Source organism: Ictalurus punctatus, chromosome 22 (assembly GCF_001660625.3).
Source record: "Ictalurus punctatus breed USDA103 chromosome 22, Coco_2.0, whole genome shotgun sequence".
NCBI classification, from domain to species: Eukaryota; Metazoa; Chordata; class Actinopteri; order Siluriformes; family Ictaluridae; genus Ictalurus; species Ictalurus punctatus.
The window spans coordinates 14128349-14152030 of NC_030437.2; the positions used below are offsets into that span (position 1 = coordinate 14128349).

Below are 23682 nucleotides of genomic sequence, written 5' to 3' on the forward strand. Positions count from 1 at the left end.
TTTTATATCCGTTTACAGCCGAAACGCTGGCTAATGACTTGAGTGCCATGACAAGGATGCAAACACTGATGTGCTACATGATTGGATTCCATTCATCTTTATTGATTCACTCTTTAACTTAGTCAGTTAGGTTTTTAGGTGACAAAAACATGGACTTTAGCAGCACAATTTTAGGTCATTTTCACATTATGCATGTTTGCTGCTGTCCAAATCCACTCGCAACCAAACTCAGAACACCTCATACAGGTTGTCTCGGATTTGGTACCATGGTGCGCTTCTCAGTCTGCATGACAGCTTTCAAATTCTCATGCGAACCGTGCTCTGTTTCAGACTAAACTGCCAGTGTGAAAGCCTCCTTACATGCCCAGTGGGCTAGCTAAAGAATGTATTAATAAGGGTTTTCATGTATTAATTTTAGGGTTTGTCATGTGTTAGGAAAACAAATATCTTGATATATTTCCAATCTGTTGTAAATAAACACTTATTTACACTTGCCTGACCACCATAGTAGAACTCTTCAGAGTCATTATCTCCTTCTGAATCCTCTTCTACGGTGTAATGGTACTGCAAAATAGAAACAAGTTATTAGCTATTACACCATGTAAAATTCATATTAACAAATGAATATCTGGGGTATTTCTCTTACCGGGTTTTTGTCAATCTGAAGCTTTGACTTGATGGAAAAACAGCTGTCATCGTTAGCTGTCCTTATCTCTGTAGAAAATATGAAAATCACTGATAATAATCTATGCCCACTGTGCTGTTTATCTAAGTTATGCTGCTACACTATAATATATATCAACCTTTTGGCAAGTGTAGCATTAAATTAGTTGTTAGTTGTACTTTATTGTTCAGCCTTGGCTGAAAATTGTACGGCCACGCCATACAATCACAATACAATTAACGATACACGACATCCACAATACATATAACAATAAACAACATCCACTTTAACATCAAAAACTAAAAATGTTCACATTTCCTACCCCTTATTCAGAAGACCTATTGCATTTGGTACAAAAGTTTTGTTATATATTGCTTTAATTGCTTTTGGTGTCCTATAACGATGATGAGATGGAAATAATTCAAAAACATGATTCAAAGGGTGTGCTGTATCTCAAGCTTTTCTCTGAACAGCAGTTTCATATAATTGATCGACTGACTTTTGCTTGGATCCTATGATTTTACCTACCACTCTTGTCATTCAGTTTAATTTTACTTTATTCACAAATGTATCTTCCGAACCACACAGTTATGTTATAGCCTAGAACACTTGCAATTAAACTAGTATAGACTCTTTGCAAAACAACCTGACGTACAGAAAATGCCCTCAGTTTCCTTAGCAGGAATAACCTCTGATTTACTTTCTTACAAATAAGATCCACATTATCAGAGAAATTCAATTTACAGTCAATCATTGTTCCCAAATATTTAAAGGTCTTCACAATTCCAACAGATTGATCACATAAAGCTATTTCTGTTAGGGGCTCTAGGTGATTTAAAACCAGTTCTTTTGTCTTACTGACATTTATCAATAAGGAACTTGTTTCACACCATTTTTCTAGTTTTAACACCTGCTCCTCATACTCAGATCTTACACAGTCTTTCCATAAAACTGCCATGTCATCTGCATATTTGCATAATTTATAATTCTCACTCTGCATTCTTATTTCATTTGTATAAACAGATAACAACAGAGGTTACAGAACACATCCTTGGGGTGCCCCCGGGTTTAAAAACATATTTGATTTAAGCCCCCGAGCAAAAACTCGTTGTGATCTATTTGTTAAAAAAATTGGATCCAATGAACTATTACTCCAACTATTTAAGAAAATGCAAGTATCTATTGCATTCTCTATTGCATTGACTTTGCACTAAAATTCATATTTCACTGCTAAATCAGTAGACGTATCCACAGTTACACTCCAGCACTGTGCTGCATATACAGAAAGTAAGCCTTGGATAACCCATCCACATTTAATCCAATAATCACGAAATACTAAATCTTGATATGTCTTGTGGTCTATATCTCGTTTCTTCTTCCTCGTCATCACTCCTGAGGCTTTATCTGCTGTGCTACAGATGATTAGCTATGCAGCTAATGACTTTAACAATCTAGCAGCTGTCTATATACAGTACTTTATGTCAGGCCAGGTCAAAATGGGGCTAACTGAAGAAATGTATTTGGTCTAGAAATAGAAGTTAGGCTGATAAACATCTCTGAAGTTGAAATATAAAATGTATTATGTCTGGACAAAATTGTGCTGATAAACATCTCTGAAGCTGAAACATAAAATAGAGCTCTTGCTTTATTAAAATCAACAGTGGAAACACTGGGCTTATGACTCATAGGATTATGACTCTATACCATCTGCCATTTACAGACAGATGACACATTAAAGGAGAAACTGGTGGCTCTGTTATGCTGTAGAAACATTTTGCTGGTATGGTTTGTATCCACCTTTCCTGTTTAGAAGGCAGTACAGTGTTATTCTGACTGATCACCTTTTTTCCTGTGTTTAACATTTCTATCCTGAGGGGAACGGTGATTCTGGCCCCATCCACAGGCCACGAGGGCTCACTGAATGGTTTGATGAGGATGAAACCAATGTACATTAAATGCTATGACCTTTACAATTACCTGATCTCGACCCAAATGAACACCTATGGGAGATTTTGGAATGATATAGGTAGACAGTGCTCTCCACCCCCCTCGAAACACCAACTGAGGAAATATCTTTCAGTGTTCATCGCTCCAGTACATTTACAGAGACTTGGAGAATATCTGCCAAAGCTCACTGAAGCTGTTGAAGCCAACAGTTTATTGACACCTTATATTGGTTTTCTTTTCAGCTGTGTGCGATCTTGTGTATAAGTGATTATTATCTATGAGCTGCTTTGCAAGACCATTTCTATTTATATTTGTGGGAAAAAAAGCCAGTAGTTGCAGTAAGTATTTCAGATTTAAACAGCAGAAAAAGAGAAAACTATTAAACTCCAGGCTTAAACTGTATAATTAGTCCCAGAATGTATGACAGTGTACCAATTTTCTGACTAACAGAAGATACTAGCCATCTGTGGTCTATTTAAGTTGCAAAAAAAAAAAAAGTGCCCACTGAGAAACAATAATTATGTGAATTACTTCATAAACGAACAATCAATGAACTCAGGATAAGCTGCTGAATTTGAAATTACCATCTGGTTCAAAGTTTCATGCTCAATCAAATGGACATATTGAATAAGAAAACTGAAATCAGCCTTCCTGCTGCAAATGAAGAGATTATTTCAATCACAGTAAATTAACACCATCTCCAGATGCCAAGGATTTTAAAATTAAAAGTCCAATTTTCAGTCTAATCTACAGAGTGCATTGTATATCACCATCGTTCAATTCTTGTACGCATTTGTTTCATTTTGTCACGTAATGGAGGTGAAGAATTTGCAGGTAAAACAGTTTAATGAAGTGCAACAAAACCAAATAGACAATCAGGTACCAGTTCAAAAACAGGGAAAGTTCAGACGATGTGCAAACAGGTCAAAGAAGGCAAAGACGAAAACAGGAAACAATCAGAAACAAACCAGAATGACAAGCACAATTAAACAGGCTTGGTATAGTCAGGAGCACTAGGGCAAACTGAGCGTATACTTCGAAGTGAATGTAAGTGCTGAGAGTCCTTATATACTGTGAGTGTAATGGTGCAGGTGATTGAGTCCAGGTGTGTGAGTGCTGGGAAATAGAGTTTCTAGATTGTGACTATGTGACACATTTAACAAATTGAATTGATAACAAAAGAAACATAAGACATGGTATTCATTTCTATAATATCAGAAAGGCTTTACCTGTTGCAATTCTATGGAAAATAACTGGTATTGGATCTCTTGTGACTAATACATCATCGTTGTTTTCAGAGTTTGAGACGTATGTGTTGTCTGAAAGGGAAACAGCACACATGAATTAGTATTAACATGGACGATAATCAACCACACTAAGGCTATAATAAAGCCGTAATTAAGCAATTCTGATTAATCATGTTTACATGCACACAATAAGGACACAATAATCAGATGAACAGACCAAGATAATGGTCTCGTTGAATTTTGTAATACGTATCTATGTATAATACACAATTTATTTACTTGTAATGCATAATCAAATTAGCAATGTAAGTCAATGTTCCAGTCATGTTTCTTTAGACACTGCCCAATGACAAAAAAGTCAAGTCCTTTTCCTGTTGAACCAACTATCAACACTACGAAATGACATTTTTTCTCAACAATGTGCACTGATGTGCCGTTATAGGAAAATTATTAACGTCAGGGTGGTAACAGTAACTCCGCTTCACATCAGGCCACGGCGTCCTTGTTTTATTCCTTACTTTGGCAACTACAGCAACACACTAACAGTAACATCAGATAGAATTTAACTCCAATCCAACCTGTGGTTAATGATGTTAAAGCATTCTGCAGTAACAAAAAGTTCAATAATACCAGCAAGCATTAAGTTACAAGATTCAAGGGGAGTCCAATAACAAATATATGCACTAATGCACTTAGAATTGACGTACCAGTGTAATGACTGAGTAAAAGCAAAATGAACTGACCCTTTGGTGTGAAAAAAGGCTCAAATGTGCCCTTATGCTGAAGTGCTGGGCAATTCAGCAACGGCTACATTAACTGTGCTTTCACATGACATGTCCTACAGGAGCTTTTTTGGCAGGCCAATTATAGTTCATTGACCGAATTAAACACTGCCTAAAAGACTCCGGCTGCTTGTCATAGCGGTGCAGCAAAACTTGACATGACCTCTAAATATGCTGTTCATTAAGCCATGACAAGCAGAAGGAGAACGAAAAGCTAAAAGCCATTATGGTTAATGAATACGTAACATCTACAGATTTCTTTGCCTTTATTTTATACATTCAGAGTTTGACATAATAGTTCAGGTGCAAACAATCAAAATAAATTCATATTCCTTGCATATAGCAATAATATACATGTGGAGCTTAAATAAACACGTCCACTGATCTTGTAGTTTCACTGCTTATGTAATATAGTGGTTCTCAAGCTTTTAGCCAAGGACCCCTTTGACTATGAAACAAATTCTACACACCGCCTCAGTATGGATTAATTTCATGAACATTATTATAATTTGTCCAATAATATTTTAGAACCTTTGGTGTTTGGACCCCTAAATATAATAACCTTGATAATATGGGTTGTGATTTCCACCACTCTAATGCTTCATGGACACCTGGGGGTCCCGGACCCCACTTTGAGAACCACTGATGTAAAAAATAATAATAATAATAATAATAATAATGAAATTAGAAAATACTTTACCTGGATAATCATCAGAGACATGTACAGAGTAGGACACACTGCGGAAATAGTAACAAAATACAAATCACACATATGATAAAGTAAATATACAGTATCATTTTTCTAAAATTAGAAACTGTAGGCTATTTACTGCTTAAAGGCAACTACAATGTTATAGTCAATCAAATCTAAACTAAATATAATTCACTCTAGCTCAGTCAATAAATATGTCAACATAATTATGGAACAAAAGAACGGATGATTTGTTTTTACAACTGATCCACTTAAGTCTCTGCTATAATGAAATGTACTCAGCTTTACTCAGCACTTTTTATTTTCTCATGCGACTTCAAGGATCAGCAGTGAAATCAACCAAGCATACCAACAGACATCCTTCTACCACCAGCTCTTCTTTATATTTAGAAGCAGCGCTTTACATATTTCCAAAGTTGTGCTATATCTGGTAATATGTAGGACAGTAATGTAGAGTAGATGTACAACATCAATTCCAAAAAAGTGGGGGCACTGTGTAAAATATAAATAAATGCAACCAATGCAATGCAATGAATGCAATGATATGCAAATATCATAAACCCATATGTTATTCAGAATAGAACATAGAAAACATATTAAATATTTAAATTGAGTAAATGTACCGTTTTAAGAAAACGCTAAGTAAGTGTTACTAAAAAGAAACAGCTGGAGGAACATTTTGTAACTAATTAGGTTAATTGGCAAAAGGTCAGTAACATGATGGGGTATAAAAAGAGTTTCTTAGAGAGGCAGAGTCTCTCGAAAGTGAAGATGGGATGGAATCTAGATGGAAGCGTATGTTGCTCTAACACCTGTATATATGCATTGATATGTTTGATATGTTATTTATGTTTTATTCTGAATAACATACGGGTTTATGAGATTTGCAAATCATTGCATTTATCTACATTTTACACAGCGTCCCAACTTTTTTGGAATTGGGGTTGTATATGGTGGATCCAGCTGTGGCTGGTATGAATGGGTTTGCAGGGCTATGCTGCCCGGTCTCACAGATCAAACGACATCAGTTTAAAGTAATATTTATATATGCCATATCAGATTATTTGCTCTTAATAAATGTCTTTGGATTATTTTGCATTTGGATGTCAAAGCAAACACCCAGAACAAAAGCAGCTCTTATGTGCACACTGTCCAATCAAACTGTGTGTCAGTTCACTGGCACAATCTGACAATTAACCAATAAATAAGACAAACTGGAAAAAATCTTTCAGTCAGCTTTTAATATCTTTCCCTTTTGTAGTGAAGATATGACTGAAGTAGAGATTGGTTTGTCAGACAGACAGAAAACAAACCAAAAAGCATGGTTTGTTTTTAAAGGTTGTACTGTCTGTACCTCGGTACAGCTGTAACAACTAAATAGTGGGCGTATCTCAATCAGCTCCCTAGCTGCCTAGGTTGTGAATCAGTATATTGTGTACATGAGTTTGGGCATTGGTGAGGACCCTGGCTTACTACATATTGGGACACTCAATTTCTAGTCACATGATCGCGTAGTAAAACATCAACAAAAATTAAAAACCTAAAAATATTTAAGTTTTATATGTCATATAAATTTGTTACCTTAATCACACACATTTCTGTCATGTTACGTCAAGCAGGATCGTAGACTAGCTAGTGGATTTATTTATTTATTTTTCATTTAAACACTTAAAAGTCATTAGACTAGAAAAAATTTATAGTATGTAGAACGTCAAATTGAGTTAAAAATTGTTAACGTAAGTAATCGCTTGAGAGCCACAACAATGATAACAAGCTGCTGACATTTGTAGGTGGAAGTTGGCTGAGAGTTCGTCCCTCATTTTTTTCAAGATAAAAGGCTTCAGAAAACATAACGACAACATAGTGAGCATCGATGCTCTATGATTTTTGCGGTGCATTGTGGGATTTTTCGCAGCGAGAACATTCCAGAGCAGTGGAAGGATTCTGCGATTGAGACAGCCCATAAAATGGCTGACTCCGTGACTGAACTGACTGAGACGTATCCAGTGTCTCCAATACATGTTTCTTCAAGTTACTGTACTGCTAAATGGCTAAGATGGCAACATCCAATTGTGTGGATTTCAAGATTTCTTCAACATTTGCACTTTGTCTTGTAGTTAATAACTAATGCTTTGTGAGAGAATGTTTAAGCCTAGTTATCAACTTCGGTGAGTGTGCTAAAAAATACTTAGGACAGCAATTTCACAAGAATAAATAGTCTCATAAACTAAAAAAGGCCTAAGCTCCGTTGTGTTTGAATGCACTATATCAAAATAGTGTGTCTGCTTGTGCAACTAATTAATGGGCTCATATTCAGGTGTATAATGAGCCAGGAAAAAAGAATGGGAAAAGTTTCCAAAAAAGCACATTAAAGATGTATGAGCCCTCTAGGTTTTTATTGTAAAAAGCCAAGAACAAGCGACTGTTAGCACCAAGGCAACAATATATTTTTGAGGGCGCTAGAAAATGTTGGCAGACACCCAAGAGCTCAAATTATCTCAAAGTAACTGATAACTTCATGTGGAATGGAAAGCAAGAGACACGCTGAGGTATTAAACAGTGGAAACAGATTATTATGAGAAAGCGATTTGCTTAAACTCAGTACCCCTATGAGTCCTTCAGGATTTCTACCGAATGAAGATTGTTAGAAGAGATTATTTAAAGCATCTGTGGAAGAACTGAAAATTTTCTGTCCTGTATTATTTAATTTTCTGCTACTTTTTTGATTCTACACGGTGCTGCTAGTCTACAATTCAAGAAGTATCACTGCACAATTACACAGAGAATACTACTAAACACTGGCCATCTGGTTTGACAAGCATTAAAAATGAACCTTTTCTGCTGAACTGCCACTGTGATCAACAAAAGAAGAAAAGCCTTAAAGCATGTCACAAAAATCTTTTAGAATTTGGAAATGAAACTGATTTCCAGGTAATCTTTTAAAGATGAGGGAATAAATGAAGATCAGCTGAGACGTAATGTCAGCAAGCCACATTAACGTCATATGGGGAACTTCAGGGGGATGGGAAAACGTCTGAGTTACGCATGTAACCCTGTTCTCTGAGAAGGGAACAAGACATTGTGTGAGCTTCACGTTGTGGAAAGCGTCCTGGCGCATGACCGGCATCTGAAGCTTGTGTGAAATCAAGCCTATTTATAGGCCTGTCGTGATCAGGTGACGTGGCAATTAAGCACGTCGCATGATATAATACAGCACCTGTGAACCACGTTGCCGGCCTCAATTATCTGAAGCGAAGATACAATTCACAGGCATACACTAGAATGATAAAGCTAAGCAATGTCTTGTTCCCTTCTCAGGGAACAGGGTTACATGCATAACCCAGACGTTCCCTTTCAACGGCAACTCAACGCTGCGTGGGAATGAGAATAGTCACTCTGACATACCGAGGATAGGGCCTGTTCAAAAGATCCAAGCCCTAGGGTCACTGCAAGACACTCGAGCCTGGGGTGGAATAATTTCCACCCGCCATCCCCCCATGATGAAACAAGAGCAAGGTGCGACACACTTCGTGAAATCTTTCTCACTCATACTTTTCTCCTTTTTTTCTTTTTTTTTTTTTTTTAGAGGTACAGAAAAGTAAAGAGATTTTACTTTTTTTGAAAAAACAGAGGAAACGCAGAGTCTTTTGCGAGCGTTCACACAAACGACCGACATACAGTCTCGCTGAAGATAATAAGGCTGGCGGCATGGTTCACAGGTGCCGTTTTATATCACATGACATGCTTAATTGCCACTTAATAAATCACGGCAGACATGATTTCACACAAACTTCAGATGTTGGTCACGCACAAGGGCATTTCCCACAGCGTGAAGCTCATGCAATGTTGCGTTTCCTTTGAAAGAGAACTCCCCATACTCACACACTGCCGTTTCAATTGCAGTATTAGATAAAAACTGAGCTTCTAGTAGTTTTTATCTAACATTATCTAGAATTCGCATATAGCTTCCTAATCTTTAAGAGGGCTGAATTAGGTGGTGGAATTTATCAGATATAATTGATCATAAACATTTACATAAACAAATATTATTGTATGACCTATGTATATTTTCTTTCTATGACTTTATCTATTCTTTCGATGCAGGCATGTTTATGTTGTCAATGCACCATTGCTGAGATTTGCTCTGTGCTGTCTGAAAGCACTCAAAATTCCAACATGGAAATTCCCACTCAGAGGTCCACGTGAACGATCTTCATAAGATCTGGTAAGCAAAGTCTCAGCCAAAAGCAACAGGGCAAATTTCTATGTGCTGGCATGGATTCTAATTAATTCCTATCTGCAATTTCAGTGGTAGAAAAAAACTGTTAATTATAATCTCTCTCTACTCACTCATAGGGAAAGTACAGGATGAAACTGATGAACGCAGTGATGCACCTGCTGTGTGTGCTGTAATTTTTTTCCCCCACAGCTGTAAGGTAAATCTCTGTGTTTTCCAAAAGAATACAGGTGAGTATCTCTGCTACAGTTTCAAACTTTATGTGTCTTTGTTCAACATGTAGAGTCCACTCTAGTCTCATGCAAAACAATGCAAGGAAACGAGCCACCCACGACACCCACTGCTGGTGTGTATATATGTTACGTCCACATGGGTTTTTCTTTAAAGCAGTGGAAGAGTGGAGTAACATCTCGCAGCAAGAACTGACAAATAGAACTGTCCAGTCCATGAGGATGAGATGCTGTTGTACTTACAGCAGCTGGTGGCCACCAGATACTGATATATACATATATACATATATATATATATATATATATATATATATATATATATATATATATATATATATATATATATATATATATATATATATATATATATATATATATATATATATATAGTACTGTGCAAAACTCTTAGATACACTTTTTTGTACTACCTTTATTGATTTTTATTTTATGATTTCTACATTATGAGTACAAAAACATTTTAGATTTCCAAACATTAGTTTTCCAGCACAAAATGAAATGATACAGAAAAATGTTTGTATGTCAGTAAAGAAAGCAGCAGATTATGTAAGAGACACTTTTCAGACAAAAACATAATGAAGGCTGCTGGGTTTTGCTGCAAAAATAAGAAGCAAGTGCGACAGTCAAAGTCTCCAGAAGAACCGTGTCTGGTTCTACAAGATGCTCAATAAAACTCTCAGCTCATTTCCTTATAAAACTGCACACATTATACCTGTGACTACCAATTTACGTTTTAAGAAAAGCATCATCAAACCACATATTGACTTTGTTTCATTTACTACTGTTTACTGCTCTTTATAGTATTTTTTTAATATAGAAACATTTAATTTAATTATTTCTGAAGGTATCTCTGCTCTATAGCATTTATTTGCAAGACTTTTGCACAGTACTCTGTGTGTGTGTGTGTGTGTGTGTGTGTGTGTGTGTGTGTGTGTGTGTGTGTGTGTGTGTGTGTGTGTGTGTGTGTGTGTGTGTGTGTGTGTGTGTGTAAATAGGGGGCATGGTGGCTTAGTGGTAAGCACATTTGCCTCACACCTCTGGGGTTGGGGGTTCAAAGACATGGACTGTACACTGACTAGCATCTCCAAATTGTCCATCGTGTGTAAATGGGTGTGCATTTATGCCCTGCGATGGGTTGATACTGCCCACCTTGTGCCCCGAGTCCGAGACATGATTTGCAAAACTGTTCAGCACAATTAAAAAATTTTCGGGTAAACGGATTCCCTGAGTGAAATCACTCGTATAGACAGTTCTGAAGAGAGAGTTGTACACAGCAACAGTGAAGACACCGGATGTCATAACGCTAAAAAAAAAAGGGAACTAAACTCATGAAAATACAGGGGTATTAAATGAATGTTAAATATCTTATACACTACTTTTCCAACATTACACCATCAGTAACTATCATTACTATTGTAACATATAAAGAAATCACACTTTCTATACATGCTCGATTCTTTCACTGAGGTTCTAAAATGGTCTCATATTATTATGAGTAAGTAATAACACACAAAGGACCGTGTGGTTAAATGAAAATATGGCCTGAAGTGGATGGTATTATTCCACTTACACTACAGCAATTTGCCAACAGTTACAATGTCTCATTTATTTAGGAACAACACACATGCATTTTATCGGTTTATAGTTTGATTTAATTTTGTGGAACATGCACGAGAAAGGTTAGTTCCTGTTATCACATACAACGATAAACAGTTCTCTCACAAACACGTTTTTCTCTCTCTTTCTCTCTCTCAAAAACCACAGAAACTAGAAAGTGTCAATTCATTTGTCCTGAAGACTTTCCTGTGTTGAGAAACTTTGCAAAGCACTGTGACTGTTTCAAAACCCTGATACTAGAGACTCCATCCATCCATCCGTCTTCTACCGCTTACTCCTTTTCAGGGTCACGGGGAACCTGGAACCTATCCCAGGGAGCATCGGGCACAAGGCGGGGTACACCCTGGACAGGGTGCCAGTCCATCACAGGGAGAGACTCCGTCCATAAACGTTAAATAAAGGTCTTCTAACAAAAAAACTTCGTCAACGAATACACATTTTTCTTTGTTAAACAACAATTAATGTATTAGTCTTAATTATGTGGAGTGTCCACCATACAAGTCCCTGTTTATGGGCTGTTACTATAGGAACAATAATGTATTAGAATGAGCGTATTGATATCAAACTATTGTTAGTATGTTACAGAAAGAACTGCTCTCTAAGCCGTGCTGTTATACAAAAATAATGCACCCTTCTGACCAATCAGATTAGAGAATTCAATTAAAAAGACTAGGCTAGCTATGAGAAAGTCACATAACGGTGAGATCTGGAGGTGTGAAACTTACAGGGTAAACCTGTCAGAACAACACTGTATGGAGATGATAGTTGGTTGTTCCACCTTCATCCTCAAAGTGTACCCTCTAATCCTCAAGACAGAGGCGTAGGTATATAGTACCTTCATATCTGTATAGAACTATCTTTTTTTATACACCTGAAGAACTAGGACAATCTTTCAAGCCACAAAAAACAACAACATACTGTACAAGAAAGGTTCGTTTGAAAATAGTGGTCAGTGTGAGCATCTGTGGAATATTTTTAAATGCAGTACTACCCCTCTTTTGTTATAATACACCGAAACAACAGAAAGTTGGGAGAAATAAGATGAAGTGCTCTAGCTCTCACTGGCTTGATTAAGTCTTCTCACCTGCTCAGCCTCACAGATTCACCAATGGTGTTTCATTAGAGAGTTTTAAGAGACGTGAAAGTGCTGTACACACCAATCACATTACATTATAATCATGAGGTGTGTAAGATCCTATTTCTATGGCCCCCCCTTTGTTCTCAGCTGCAGTTCTCTGTGAAAGCCATAATGCTCAGCCCTGCGGCGTCCAGAGCTCATAACCGTGACCGAAATTGGACTTGATGAAATTAGCGCTCAGTGAGAACCCATAAAAAGCATTGATGAAATATGTGTCGTAGTCATTGACGCTTCTCCTGAGCCCTGCAAGCAAGTCAGGAACGATAAGTACAAACTGGAGCTTTGCTGTGGGGGTTAACTGTTATCATTGGGTTATCAGTAGGAATTGTGTCTGCACCTGTGTTACTCTTGTATAAATTGCTGTAAGGGTCTGTAAACAAAAAAAATAGGCAATGATATATTTCAGTATTGTCAGGTTCAAGAGTTTAGCACATCTGGTTAAACTGATTACAAACATAGAGAAAAGCAATCTCTGGTTCACTTGAAAACGAAGTCTAAGGTTTGCCTCAAGTGAACGCTGATGTTTAAAAGCTATCTGGCTCCGTCTGTCAAGTCACAAACTGATCACAAGGAGCTCTTTGGGGAGTGATTGCTTAAACTTAGAGCATCTATATAGCAACACATATAATTGTGCATCTGAGCCACAATTTAGGAGGAATTCTTCCTCCTGTTGCCCACAAAACATCCCATTCTGGGTGTGGCTTCACATGTCCAGGCCAAGTCTGAAAGACCTTACAGTAATAATAGACGTGCAGAGTTGCCAATACAGCTAAAAAGAAAATACTAGCAGACAAAACAAAAAAACCCTAGCATATGTCAGTGCACACTTTTGTTCCAGATGTGCATCAAGCACGGTAACAACACAACAATGTGAAAGTCCAACATACTTAATAATATGCAGCTCCATTTTTTTTTAATGTCTAAAGACATGACAGTTCCGCCCACTTGTTTTCTATTGGTTCGTGAAGCAAAGGGTTTAGAATTCACAGGTCAATGTCTACCTAAAGTCAGCATAAAGTGAAAGCAAACACTAACAGAAACAAATACACATACAGTATCTCACAAAAGTGAGTACACCCCTCACATTTTTGTAAATATTTGATTATATCTGTTCATGTGACAACACTGAAGAAATGACACTTTGCTACAATGTAAAGTAGTGAGTGTACAGCTTGTGTAACAGTGTAAATTTGCTGTCCCCTCAAAATAACTCAACACACAGCCATTAATGTCTAAACCGCTGGCAACAAAAGTAAGTACACCCCTAAGTGAAAATGTCCAAATTGGGCCCAAAGTGTCAATATTTTGTGTGGCCGCCATTATTTTCCAGCACTGCCTTAACCCTCTTGGGCATGGAGTTCACCAGAGCTTCACAGGTTGCCACTGGAGTCCTCTTCCACTCCTCCATGACGACATCACGGAGCTGGTGGATGTTAGAGACCTTGTGCTCCTCCACCTTCCATTTGAGGATGCCCCACAGATGCTCAATAGGGTTTAGGTCTGGAGACATGCTTGGCCAGTCCATCACCTTCACCCTCAGCTTCTTTAGCAAGGCAGTGGTCGTCTTGGAGGTGTGTTTGGGGTCGTTATCATGCTGGAATACTGCCCTGCGGCCCAGTCTCTGCTTCGGTATGTCACAGTACATGTTGGCATTCATGGTTCCCTCAATGAACTGTAGCTCCCCAGTGCCGGCAGCAGTCATGCAGCCCCAGACCATGACACTCCCACCACTATGCTTGACTGTAGGCAAGACACACTTGTCTTTGTACTCCTCACCTGGTTGCCGCCACACACACTTGACACCATCTGAACCAAATAAGTTTATCTTGGTCTCATCAGACCACAGGACATGGTTCCAGCAATCCATGTCCTTAGTCTGCTTGTCTTCAGCAAACTGTTTGCGGGCTTTCTTGTGTATCATCTTTAGAAGAGGCTTCCTTCTGGGACGACAGACATGCAGACCAGTTTGATGCAGTGTGCGGCGTATGGTCTGAGCACTGACAGGCTGACCCCCCACCCCTTCAACCTCTGCAGCAATGCTGGCAGCACTCATACGTCTAGTTCCCAAAGACACCCTCTGGATATGACGCTGAGCACGTGCACTCAACTTCTTCGGTCGACCATGGAGAGGCCTGTTCTGAGTGGAACCTGTCCTGTTAAACCGCTGTATGGTCTTGGCCACCGTGCTGCAGCTCAGTGTCAGGGTCTTGGCAATCTTCTTATAGCCTAGGCCATCTTTATGTAGAGCAACAATTCTTTTTTTCAGATCCTCAGAGAGTTCTTTACCATGAGGTGCCATGTTGAACTTGCAGTGACCAGTATGAGGGAGTGTGAGAGCGATGACACTAAATTTAACACAACTGCTCCCCATTCACACCTGAGACCTTGTAACACTAACAAGTCACATGACACCAGGGAAGGAAAATGGATAATTGGGCCCAATTTGGACATTTTCACTTAGGGGTGTACTCACTTTTGTTGCCAGCGGTTTAGACATTAATGGCTGTGTGTTGAGTTATTTTGAGGGGACAGCAAATTTACACTGTTACACAAGCTGTACACTCACTACTTTACATTGTAGCAAAGTGTCATTTCTTCAGTGTTGTCACATGAAAAGATATAATCATATATTTACAAAAATGTGAGGGGTGTACTCACTTTTGTGAAATACTGCATTTCACATCTTTTACCTTAAAAAAGCAGAACAGAGTAATGCTCCCGTGTCTCCAGTATCAGTGTAGTAAACGGTTAAAAATCACCAGAGATGATATCTGTATGTGATTCTGAACAGAGGAGTGTATTGGGACTGGATTTGATGCAAACTACAATAATACATCTCCAGTAATATTCAGTAAAACTCAACTGAGTCTTAATATTAAAAAAGAAACTAAATACTTAGCTGTGTTTTTTTTTTTTTTTTTGCCTTGTTTTGGCAGCCATTTTAAAAAAATCTCATCATAACGCCGTTATATTTACAAGGTCATTTCTCAGCAACGTCAAAGCTGTGGTGTGTGCAAACCACTGGAGCAGGTAGAATTGATTGGACTTTGTCAGAAACACAAATCTCCCACACGTCACATGTGTAAAATGGAGGTCTGGAAAACAGAATCACTGGATATTTTTATCAGGCATTTTTCACCAACAGGAACCGAGTGAAATCCCCTCAAAAAAAAACGTGTAGGTACACAACAACAAAAAATTAATAAACGGCAGGAAGTATATCACTTCCTCTTACACACAACACAGTGACAGTGTTTTCATAGACAGTCCTCCATCAGCTTCCTGATTGTAATGCATGGCACCACCTCTCTGAACAACTGTGACATTTAAAGGCCTAGTTCACTCACTGACACGTGACAATGAGTTCCTGATTCAATCCAGAGGACTGACTTGTAACTTTCCATCTTCTAAAGCTGACTACTTTAAGACATGCACATATGTAATCCTGAAGACAACCATTTTGAATATGCATTAAGAGCTTTACGAATTTAATTCCATTTCTGACTATAAATATGATGTAGGCATCATCACCCTCTGTTTGAGTATTGGAGCAATTCAAACAGGATACGCTGCTATGCTAATAAAAATGCATATTAAAATGGTTTCCATGGACTGTCATGTTTCACTGAACAGCGCTGTAACGTTGTAATTGGCTGTCGTGATGTTGGACATTAATGCAATGTATGTGGTCTATATAGAGCATGTTTTGAGTTTTGGTATTGGGCTGGTTTTGCTTGCTTGTTGGGTTGCTTCAGTCACACAGCCTTGGCAACCCAGCCCAGTATCTGCTGGTGCACATTATGTGTTCATTCATCATTTTAAATTTGGCTGACTGAAGAAGACACAGGCCTGAATTCAATTCAGTATTTATCTAAAATGTGGTACAATGCAGCAAGATGCAATACTACAGTCAATACGGGTAATCCATTTAAGCAATGGGTGGTCCTGAAAGTAGCAAAAGTCATCTACTGGTGTTGCTTACTAATGAGAAATTTTTACATACATTTAGTCTTACATTCTTATTTTATGCCTACTTCATTAGTGTGTCCATAACAAATTAAATAAATATTGGCAAACAGTTTTTTTCCCCCAAAGAAATTCTGTTGCAGAGAAATTTTGTTACGTAATAGACAGTATTAAGTAATAAACCCTGTTTCTGTTTAATGGAGGCTGTCTGGGATTTTACTGCAGAGCGAGAAGAACTGTAATAAATTCTCCAACAAGCCCAATATCCTGCACAACAGTGTACTGTCCATGTAAAATGTATGCAGTTTTAATAACAAAAGGAAATTATGGTCAATGTTGGTTGTTTCACTGTTTACTTCTTAACATATTAATAATTAATGTTGCAGGCAATCCAACAGCCTTAAATTGGGACAAATTTAGCTTTAAAAAAAAAAAGAAAAGAAAAAGAGCCCAATTCTCAGAGCTAAGTGACTGATTCTTGGGTTTGTCAAGATAGATGCCACTTCCATAACAAGCAACTGACAAAACGTATTTCCTGAAGTTTAATAGGCATCATCGGACTACAATCAGAATCTTGTGTTTTGGTCAGATGAGATAAAAATCTGAAAAACATGTTGAATTTTTTTAAATAATACTAATACTAATACTACTACTACTAATAATAATAATAATAATAATAATAATAATAATAATGATAGTAGTAGTAATAGTAGTCATAATAATAATGAATGTTTTTAAAAAACTAATGGGCAGGGAACTTTTGTTAGGATTGATGACATAATGAATTTTGCCATATACTAGGATATCTTATCCCAAAACCTGGTTGACTCTACCAGGGGGTGACAACATACCTTTCAATAAAATAATGAATCCATAATCTGTTGATTTGACCCTGGGGTCTCAGATGTGCCCTATGTAGAAAATGCCATAAATGACTAACAAGTATTTCAGGAAAAAGGCTCAGTGCTGTTATTTCCTGCTCTTATACGGTATCAAGAGATATTAATTGTAATAGGTGTCAATCATTTTGAGTCTAGTTTTGTAGAAAAAAAATACACTATATAGTGAAAATCATTCTGGTAATATAAAACTACATTGTTTCAGCTTGAAATATCACTCACTACATGTATTAAGCTTCTTTTTTTCTTATTGTTTTCATGAAGGATGCCAATACTTCCGGAGTTGACTGTAAAAGCAGTAATAATACATGGCTTAGATTTCACATTATTATGGACAGCTACTGACGCTCACATTCCGCTCAAGGGAAACAAACCTGGCTAACGTGCCATTAAAATGGCAGGAAAATACATGAACTAGCATGTGATCTGGAAAATACTACTGAACCCAGAACCCACAACTGTGGTCTATTTACAATCAACCATTCAATTAATTTATTCCAGCACCACATCCATTATCAATAAGTGGAGTGTTAACAGTGAATAAGGCCAGCTTTCAGAAGACCTGCAGAGGATGCAGTCGAGGTCCAGGGGCAGCCCTAATTAAAGCAGAATTAATTAAAATATTGAAGGCCACTACTCTGTATTCATAAATCTTTTCACAAGTCCGACTTATCTGCACCAGTGCTGCTGGAGCGAGCATATACTGCATTCCTGGACACCTCCATTATTAATTAGAATTTATCGAGGGATTTATCAGAAAATTTGCATGGCCACTGGGAAAGAAGCAATATAAGACAGCTCATTTAATGCGTGATGGCTCAGGAGCCCTTCAACTTCATCTGACTTTAAGCAACCACATAATCATTTAAACTGAGCACAGGACATAACCAGACTGCTGGCCACATCACCACCATGTAACAAATATGCCTATACACCTTATAATAAGCAGCAGATGATTAACATCTGACCTCAATTGCATGATTTTTGGGAAACAGACTGAACAAAAAAAATCTAAATATTGTTCAATGCAATTCTACAAAGCAGCATGCAGATATAAAATCATGCAGATATAGACCAAGAGCTTCAGTTAATGTTCACATCAAACATCACAATGAAGAAAAATAGAATGTGGTACATGGTTGCTGGAGCCAGATGAGATAGTTTTGAGTATTTCAGAAATTTCCAATCTCCTGAGATTTTAACACGTTAACCGTCTCTAGAGTTTACACAAAATGTTGCGTAAAACAAAAAACATCCGGTCAGTGGCAGCACTGTGGGGGAAACACTTTGTTGATCGTGGAGGTCAGAGGAGAATAGCCAGACTGGTTTAAGCTTACAGGAAGCCTACAATAACTCAAATAGCCACTCTTTACAACCATGATCAGCAGAATCAGCAGAATCGGAGGTTACAGTGGGCACAGGATCAGCAAAACTGGATAGTTAAGGATTGCCATGGTTTCACAGGTTTACGTCAGTATAAAGACACCGTCTGTGCAACCAAAACAAAACCAAGTATTGCCCAAGTTTAAAATACACAACAATAAGATATAGATGACATTTAAAGAAATGTGACGGAGAAGAGATGCTTCAGGGTGTTTTAGGTAAGTCATTGAGTTCCTAGCACTGGTAAATCCTACATACACAGAACATGTTAGCAACTGGGATAACGAGATAAGTGCTAAGAGAAACTTAACTAAGGATTTACAATTGTGTACATATGAACTAGAAGAGTCTCGGGACACCAGTTAGATCATGTGTAGTCATTTGTGATTTTTGCCCAATTTAGTCGTGGCTGATTCCCAGCTATCAGCCTGGGACGGTGAAAGCTAGCACATGCCTCTCCATAACACGAGAAGCCAGCTGGCACATGCTTTTGGACTGCTGTTCATGCAGTGTTATAGGGCAGTTGAATGCACTTGGAGTAGAGCACAAATTGCCCTTTTCTGTATAAATTAGCTATCAGACATTGCTCTGTTTAACAGCCAAGAGAAGAAGGCCATCTTTTCCACCCAGAGAGCAGGACTAATTATGCCCAGTTGGATGCTGATGGGATCTAGTCACTTGAGTGACTGTGCTTCAAATTTGGTATGCCAAAATGAGCAGAAATCAACTCCAAATGAACTAGCTAACTATTCCCACTTTTCACACTGAACTAGCTAACACTTCACATGGATATCATCAGCTCATGCTGCCTGGATGCTGTGATCACATCACTGTAACCCTTTATATATGGCAAGGTTGTATTTCTTTTGTCCGTCCTTGAGTTACTTTTACGTCTAAAATCACTGTAGTAGTATGAAAAAGTGTCTGAAACTTGAACAGACATTTAGGGAGGACGGAGAGTCAAGAAAAATCCTCTACATCCACCCACACACATATGTACAATTCCCAATACTCCTGTCCTCATGTTCCCACACCCCCATTCATAATCATGCAATCTGTTCAAACTTTAATGAAACACTATTCCTTGAAAAATCATGATTTATGCATGGTCTATTACATATCCACACACATGCACATAGACAGAAAGTTCCAGACTTATCTGATAACTTCATTAACATACATGCCTACAGTATATGGTTGTACGACTGATTCAGTTGGATGCCATATGGCCCATCTGCCACTGCATTTTGTCTTTTATGGAGATGTGTTTAGTAGTAATGGTGGCATTTAAAAGCATTTTGCAACTTTAAGACCTCAGTTGTAAGCAAAATAACGTTTTCAAGGGGCCTTGCCTCAAAAAAGATCCATTAACCTACCACGATCAGCAAAATATACATCACTTTGCCTAAAATTTGCTACATGCTTCAGGCACTGGCCTACATTTCTAAGTTCTGTGTAAAGGAAGTAACCAAGTCTGTTAATGATAATTAGCTTGTCAGTCTGCAAGTACAAATCTGACCCGATTTTTAAAACAGATAACTCCAGTAACTGCTTAATCACAAATTATATATTTTTTAAAGATGTTTTAAGCTAAACACATCAGTACAATTCGACTTGGAAGGATAGAAATTATTGTAGTTGTGTAATGCGTAATTGTGTCCATCCAAGAGAGGTCGGAGTCGACTGGAGAACAATATTACACAGACTTACGGTATGAAATCTCTTAGAACCCAAACCAATCTAACAATGTCTTTCTCCCCCGGCAGAGGATGAGCTAACTGTTCCTCACTGAAGTAAATCTTGGAGAGCGAAGGAGCTAGGGGCAAAAATCCAGCTGCAGTTTATTTAGCAAAAAAAAAAAAAAACTGCTCACATCTTTGCTCAGAGAACAGAAGTCATATATAATACAATTATTATACACTCTGCCCAAGAGGAGAACATTTCTAGAATCTGAACGTGAAAGGATTTTAAGTATGTGATCGGGATTTGTTTCACACTGAAAGTGAAAGTTTTTTCAACCTGGAATGCTCCTTCTCCTTCTTCTCTATTTAATCCTTTAGTAATTTTAATACTACATATATATATAACAGTACTTGCCTTATTAGCTGCTTTAGCTATTTGAGTCATCTCCTACTAAGGTATCACAACTTTCATTCAAATATGACTGTGGTGTTGTTTATAGCAGAGATTCTCAGCAGTGGTGTCTGTGAAACATAGCCTGTAATCTGTGATGTTTTTTAAAAATATATATATATATATATATATATATATATATATATATATATACATATATATATATATATATAGTTGCATAGGTATAAATCACAATCCATTATTAGCAAACGTATATTTATTATAGTGTTCTTAGAGTAATTAATCTGTTTGACAGGTCACTTGAATTGAACGTGTTTATTCTTAATCTCACTAACTCAAAAACATCTAGCCTATAAATCATATGAAATAAAAGTTTAGCAAGAGAAAGAGCTACAGCACTAATGAATAGACAAAATATTATTATACACATTCATGAAGTTCATCTATGAAACTGAGGGGGTCTGTGGGATTTATGCTGCAGTTAAATGGGTCTCTGGCTACAAAAAGGTTGAGAAGTCCTGCTTTATAAAGCACTAACTGAGCAGAATGCAGGACAGAGAGAAACGAAACCGGGGACATTCAAAGTGACTGCGTTGTTGTTTGTGGTCTATAACCCACAGTTCACACTTACCAGAATCGTTTAGCTTTATCTAAACAGCCTGATCATAGGAAATATCTCTTCATCACATACATGAAAAATGATAGTATATACTTTCTTCAAAAAGGAAATTTCCTCAAACTATAAACCGCAGTCTTTTGCACAGAACCGCACAGGCAAACAGAGAGGTGCTTTCCCAAGAAAAGAATGGCTCGTGACTGCACAAGGCCAACTGTGTATGTCTAAAAGAGAAAAGAAATGTAAGGAGGATTTTTGCAGAGATGCCTTGTTCTCTTTTCTTTCAAGATCTTAGAAACTCATCCTTGAAAATCAAGAGAACACTATATTACAGTCTCTTCTCCCCACAGTCTGGAGCTGCACACGCAAATAAATAAATAAAACCATAAGCACGCACAATGTACGCCACGGGTGCGCCTGTGCCTGATACCCATTAAAGTTAATCTACGGTGAGCGTTTCCACACTCAAACCAGTTAGACTGATTTTAAATCTATAACAAGAGCAGCCACATGTGCTGCCAACCTGACACCGAGCGGTTGCTATGAAACCACGTGGGCAGACTGAATTCACAGATTGCAGGGTATTTTCCAAAGTGACATGCATCATTAGACAGAGGGAAAGACTCTGGATCAGGCTTTACCTGACAGCCAGAGTGTATGTGTTACCCAGAAATACTGTACTTACAAAGCTGAAAAGTTTCATACCTAGCTTTCTTATAAGAAGGCTGTTTATCAGAACTTCATAAAATCCATGAATAGATGATAACCATTTTTAATTGTGAGAAGAAATAACGCTTTGGTTGTTCATAGTCAAGTCAAGTCAAGTCAAGTCGGCTTTACTGTCATTCCTTTTATCACAGACAAGTGTCCAGGCAAAATACCACACCAGATTAATAGCATCATAAAGCTACAAACTTGTCTGAATAAAGCAAGTAAACCTGTACAGTAGCTGTATACAATACGGCACAAAATATATGCTACAAAACTATACATTAAACTACATACTGTAACTCAACATAGACAGGACCTATAGCTAGAGAACCATCCATTCATCCATCCATGTTCTGTACCGCTTGTCCTACACAGGGTCATGTGGGAGTCTGGAACCTATCCCAGGGAACTTAGGCCACAATGCGAGGGACACCTTGGATGGAGTGCCAGCCCATCGCAGGGCACAATCACAGACACATTCACACACTATGGACAATTTGGAAATGGAAATCCGCGCAGTCGACATAACAGCTCAAATTAGTCACAATGCGGCAAAAAGCACCACCAGTGTGTATGAAATCTTCAAAGACACCTGACTACCTGTTATCACTAGAATACCTTTTAGAATATTTAAACATGTGAATATGACACATGGGGACAGGGCTTTCTTATATAAAGAGGTCATCTATGGTCATCTCATCACAAACCACAAACAAAATATTATCATTTCTATCTAGACAGCAGACAAAAAGAAGCAGATAAAGTCATGAATTGGGAAATAGACATTAAGGAGAAATAGACATTAAGGTTATGGATTGAATAAAATAAAATAAAATTATTACTTGTAAATATAGCAAGAATAGAGTTTAAAACAATGAAAAAAAGAATTGTGTGAGTGGAACAAACATTGGTGATCAGTGACTGATCGTTCAGAGCAGTGGGGGTCACTGATTGGTCATTGAGAGTAATGGTGATCAGTGATTAGTCGTTGAGAGCAATGGTGATCAGTGATTAGTCGTTGAGAGCAATGCTGATCAGTGATTAGTCGTTGAGCGTAATGGTGATCAGTGATTAGTCGTTGAGAGCAATGGTGATCGGTGATTAGTCGTTGAGAGTAATGGTGATCAGTGATTGGTCGTTGAGAGTAATGGTGATCAGTGATTAGTCATTGAGAGTAATGGTTATAAGTGATTGGTCATTGATAGCAATGGTGATGAGTGATTAGTCATTGAGAGTAATGGTGATGAGTGATTAGTCATTGAGAGTAATGATCAGTGATTAGTCATTGAGAGTAATGGTGATCAGTGATTAGTCATCGAGAGTAATGGTGATCAGTGATTGGTCATTGAGAGTAATGGTGATCAGTGATTAGTCGTTGAGAGTAATGGTGATGAGTGATTAGTCATTGAGAGTAATGGTGA

General features: G+C 37.8%; 1 protein-coding gene across 3 annotated transcripts in view; it reads right to left on the reverse strand.

Annotated features, from left to right (window-relative positions):
- The window catches only part of parp8 (poly (ADP-ribose) polymerase family, member 8), a 49337-nt gene that overhangs the window by 20244 nt on the left and 5411 nt on the right, over nt 1–23682 (reverse strand). For all 3 annotated transcript variants that reach the window (XM_017452168.3, XM_017452167.3, XM_017452169.3), the window contains 4 exons: nt 5341–5378; nt 3841–3930; nt 647–714; nt 496–564 (listed from right to left, as the gene is read on the reverse strand). In XM_017452168.3, coding sequence (XP_017307657.1) covers nt 496–564; nt 647–714; nt 3841–3930; nt 5341–5378 — 265 coding nt within the window. The remainder of the gene's footprint in view (nt 1–495; nt 565–646; nt 715–3840; nt 3931–5340; nt 5379–23682) is intronic.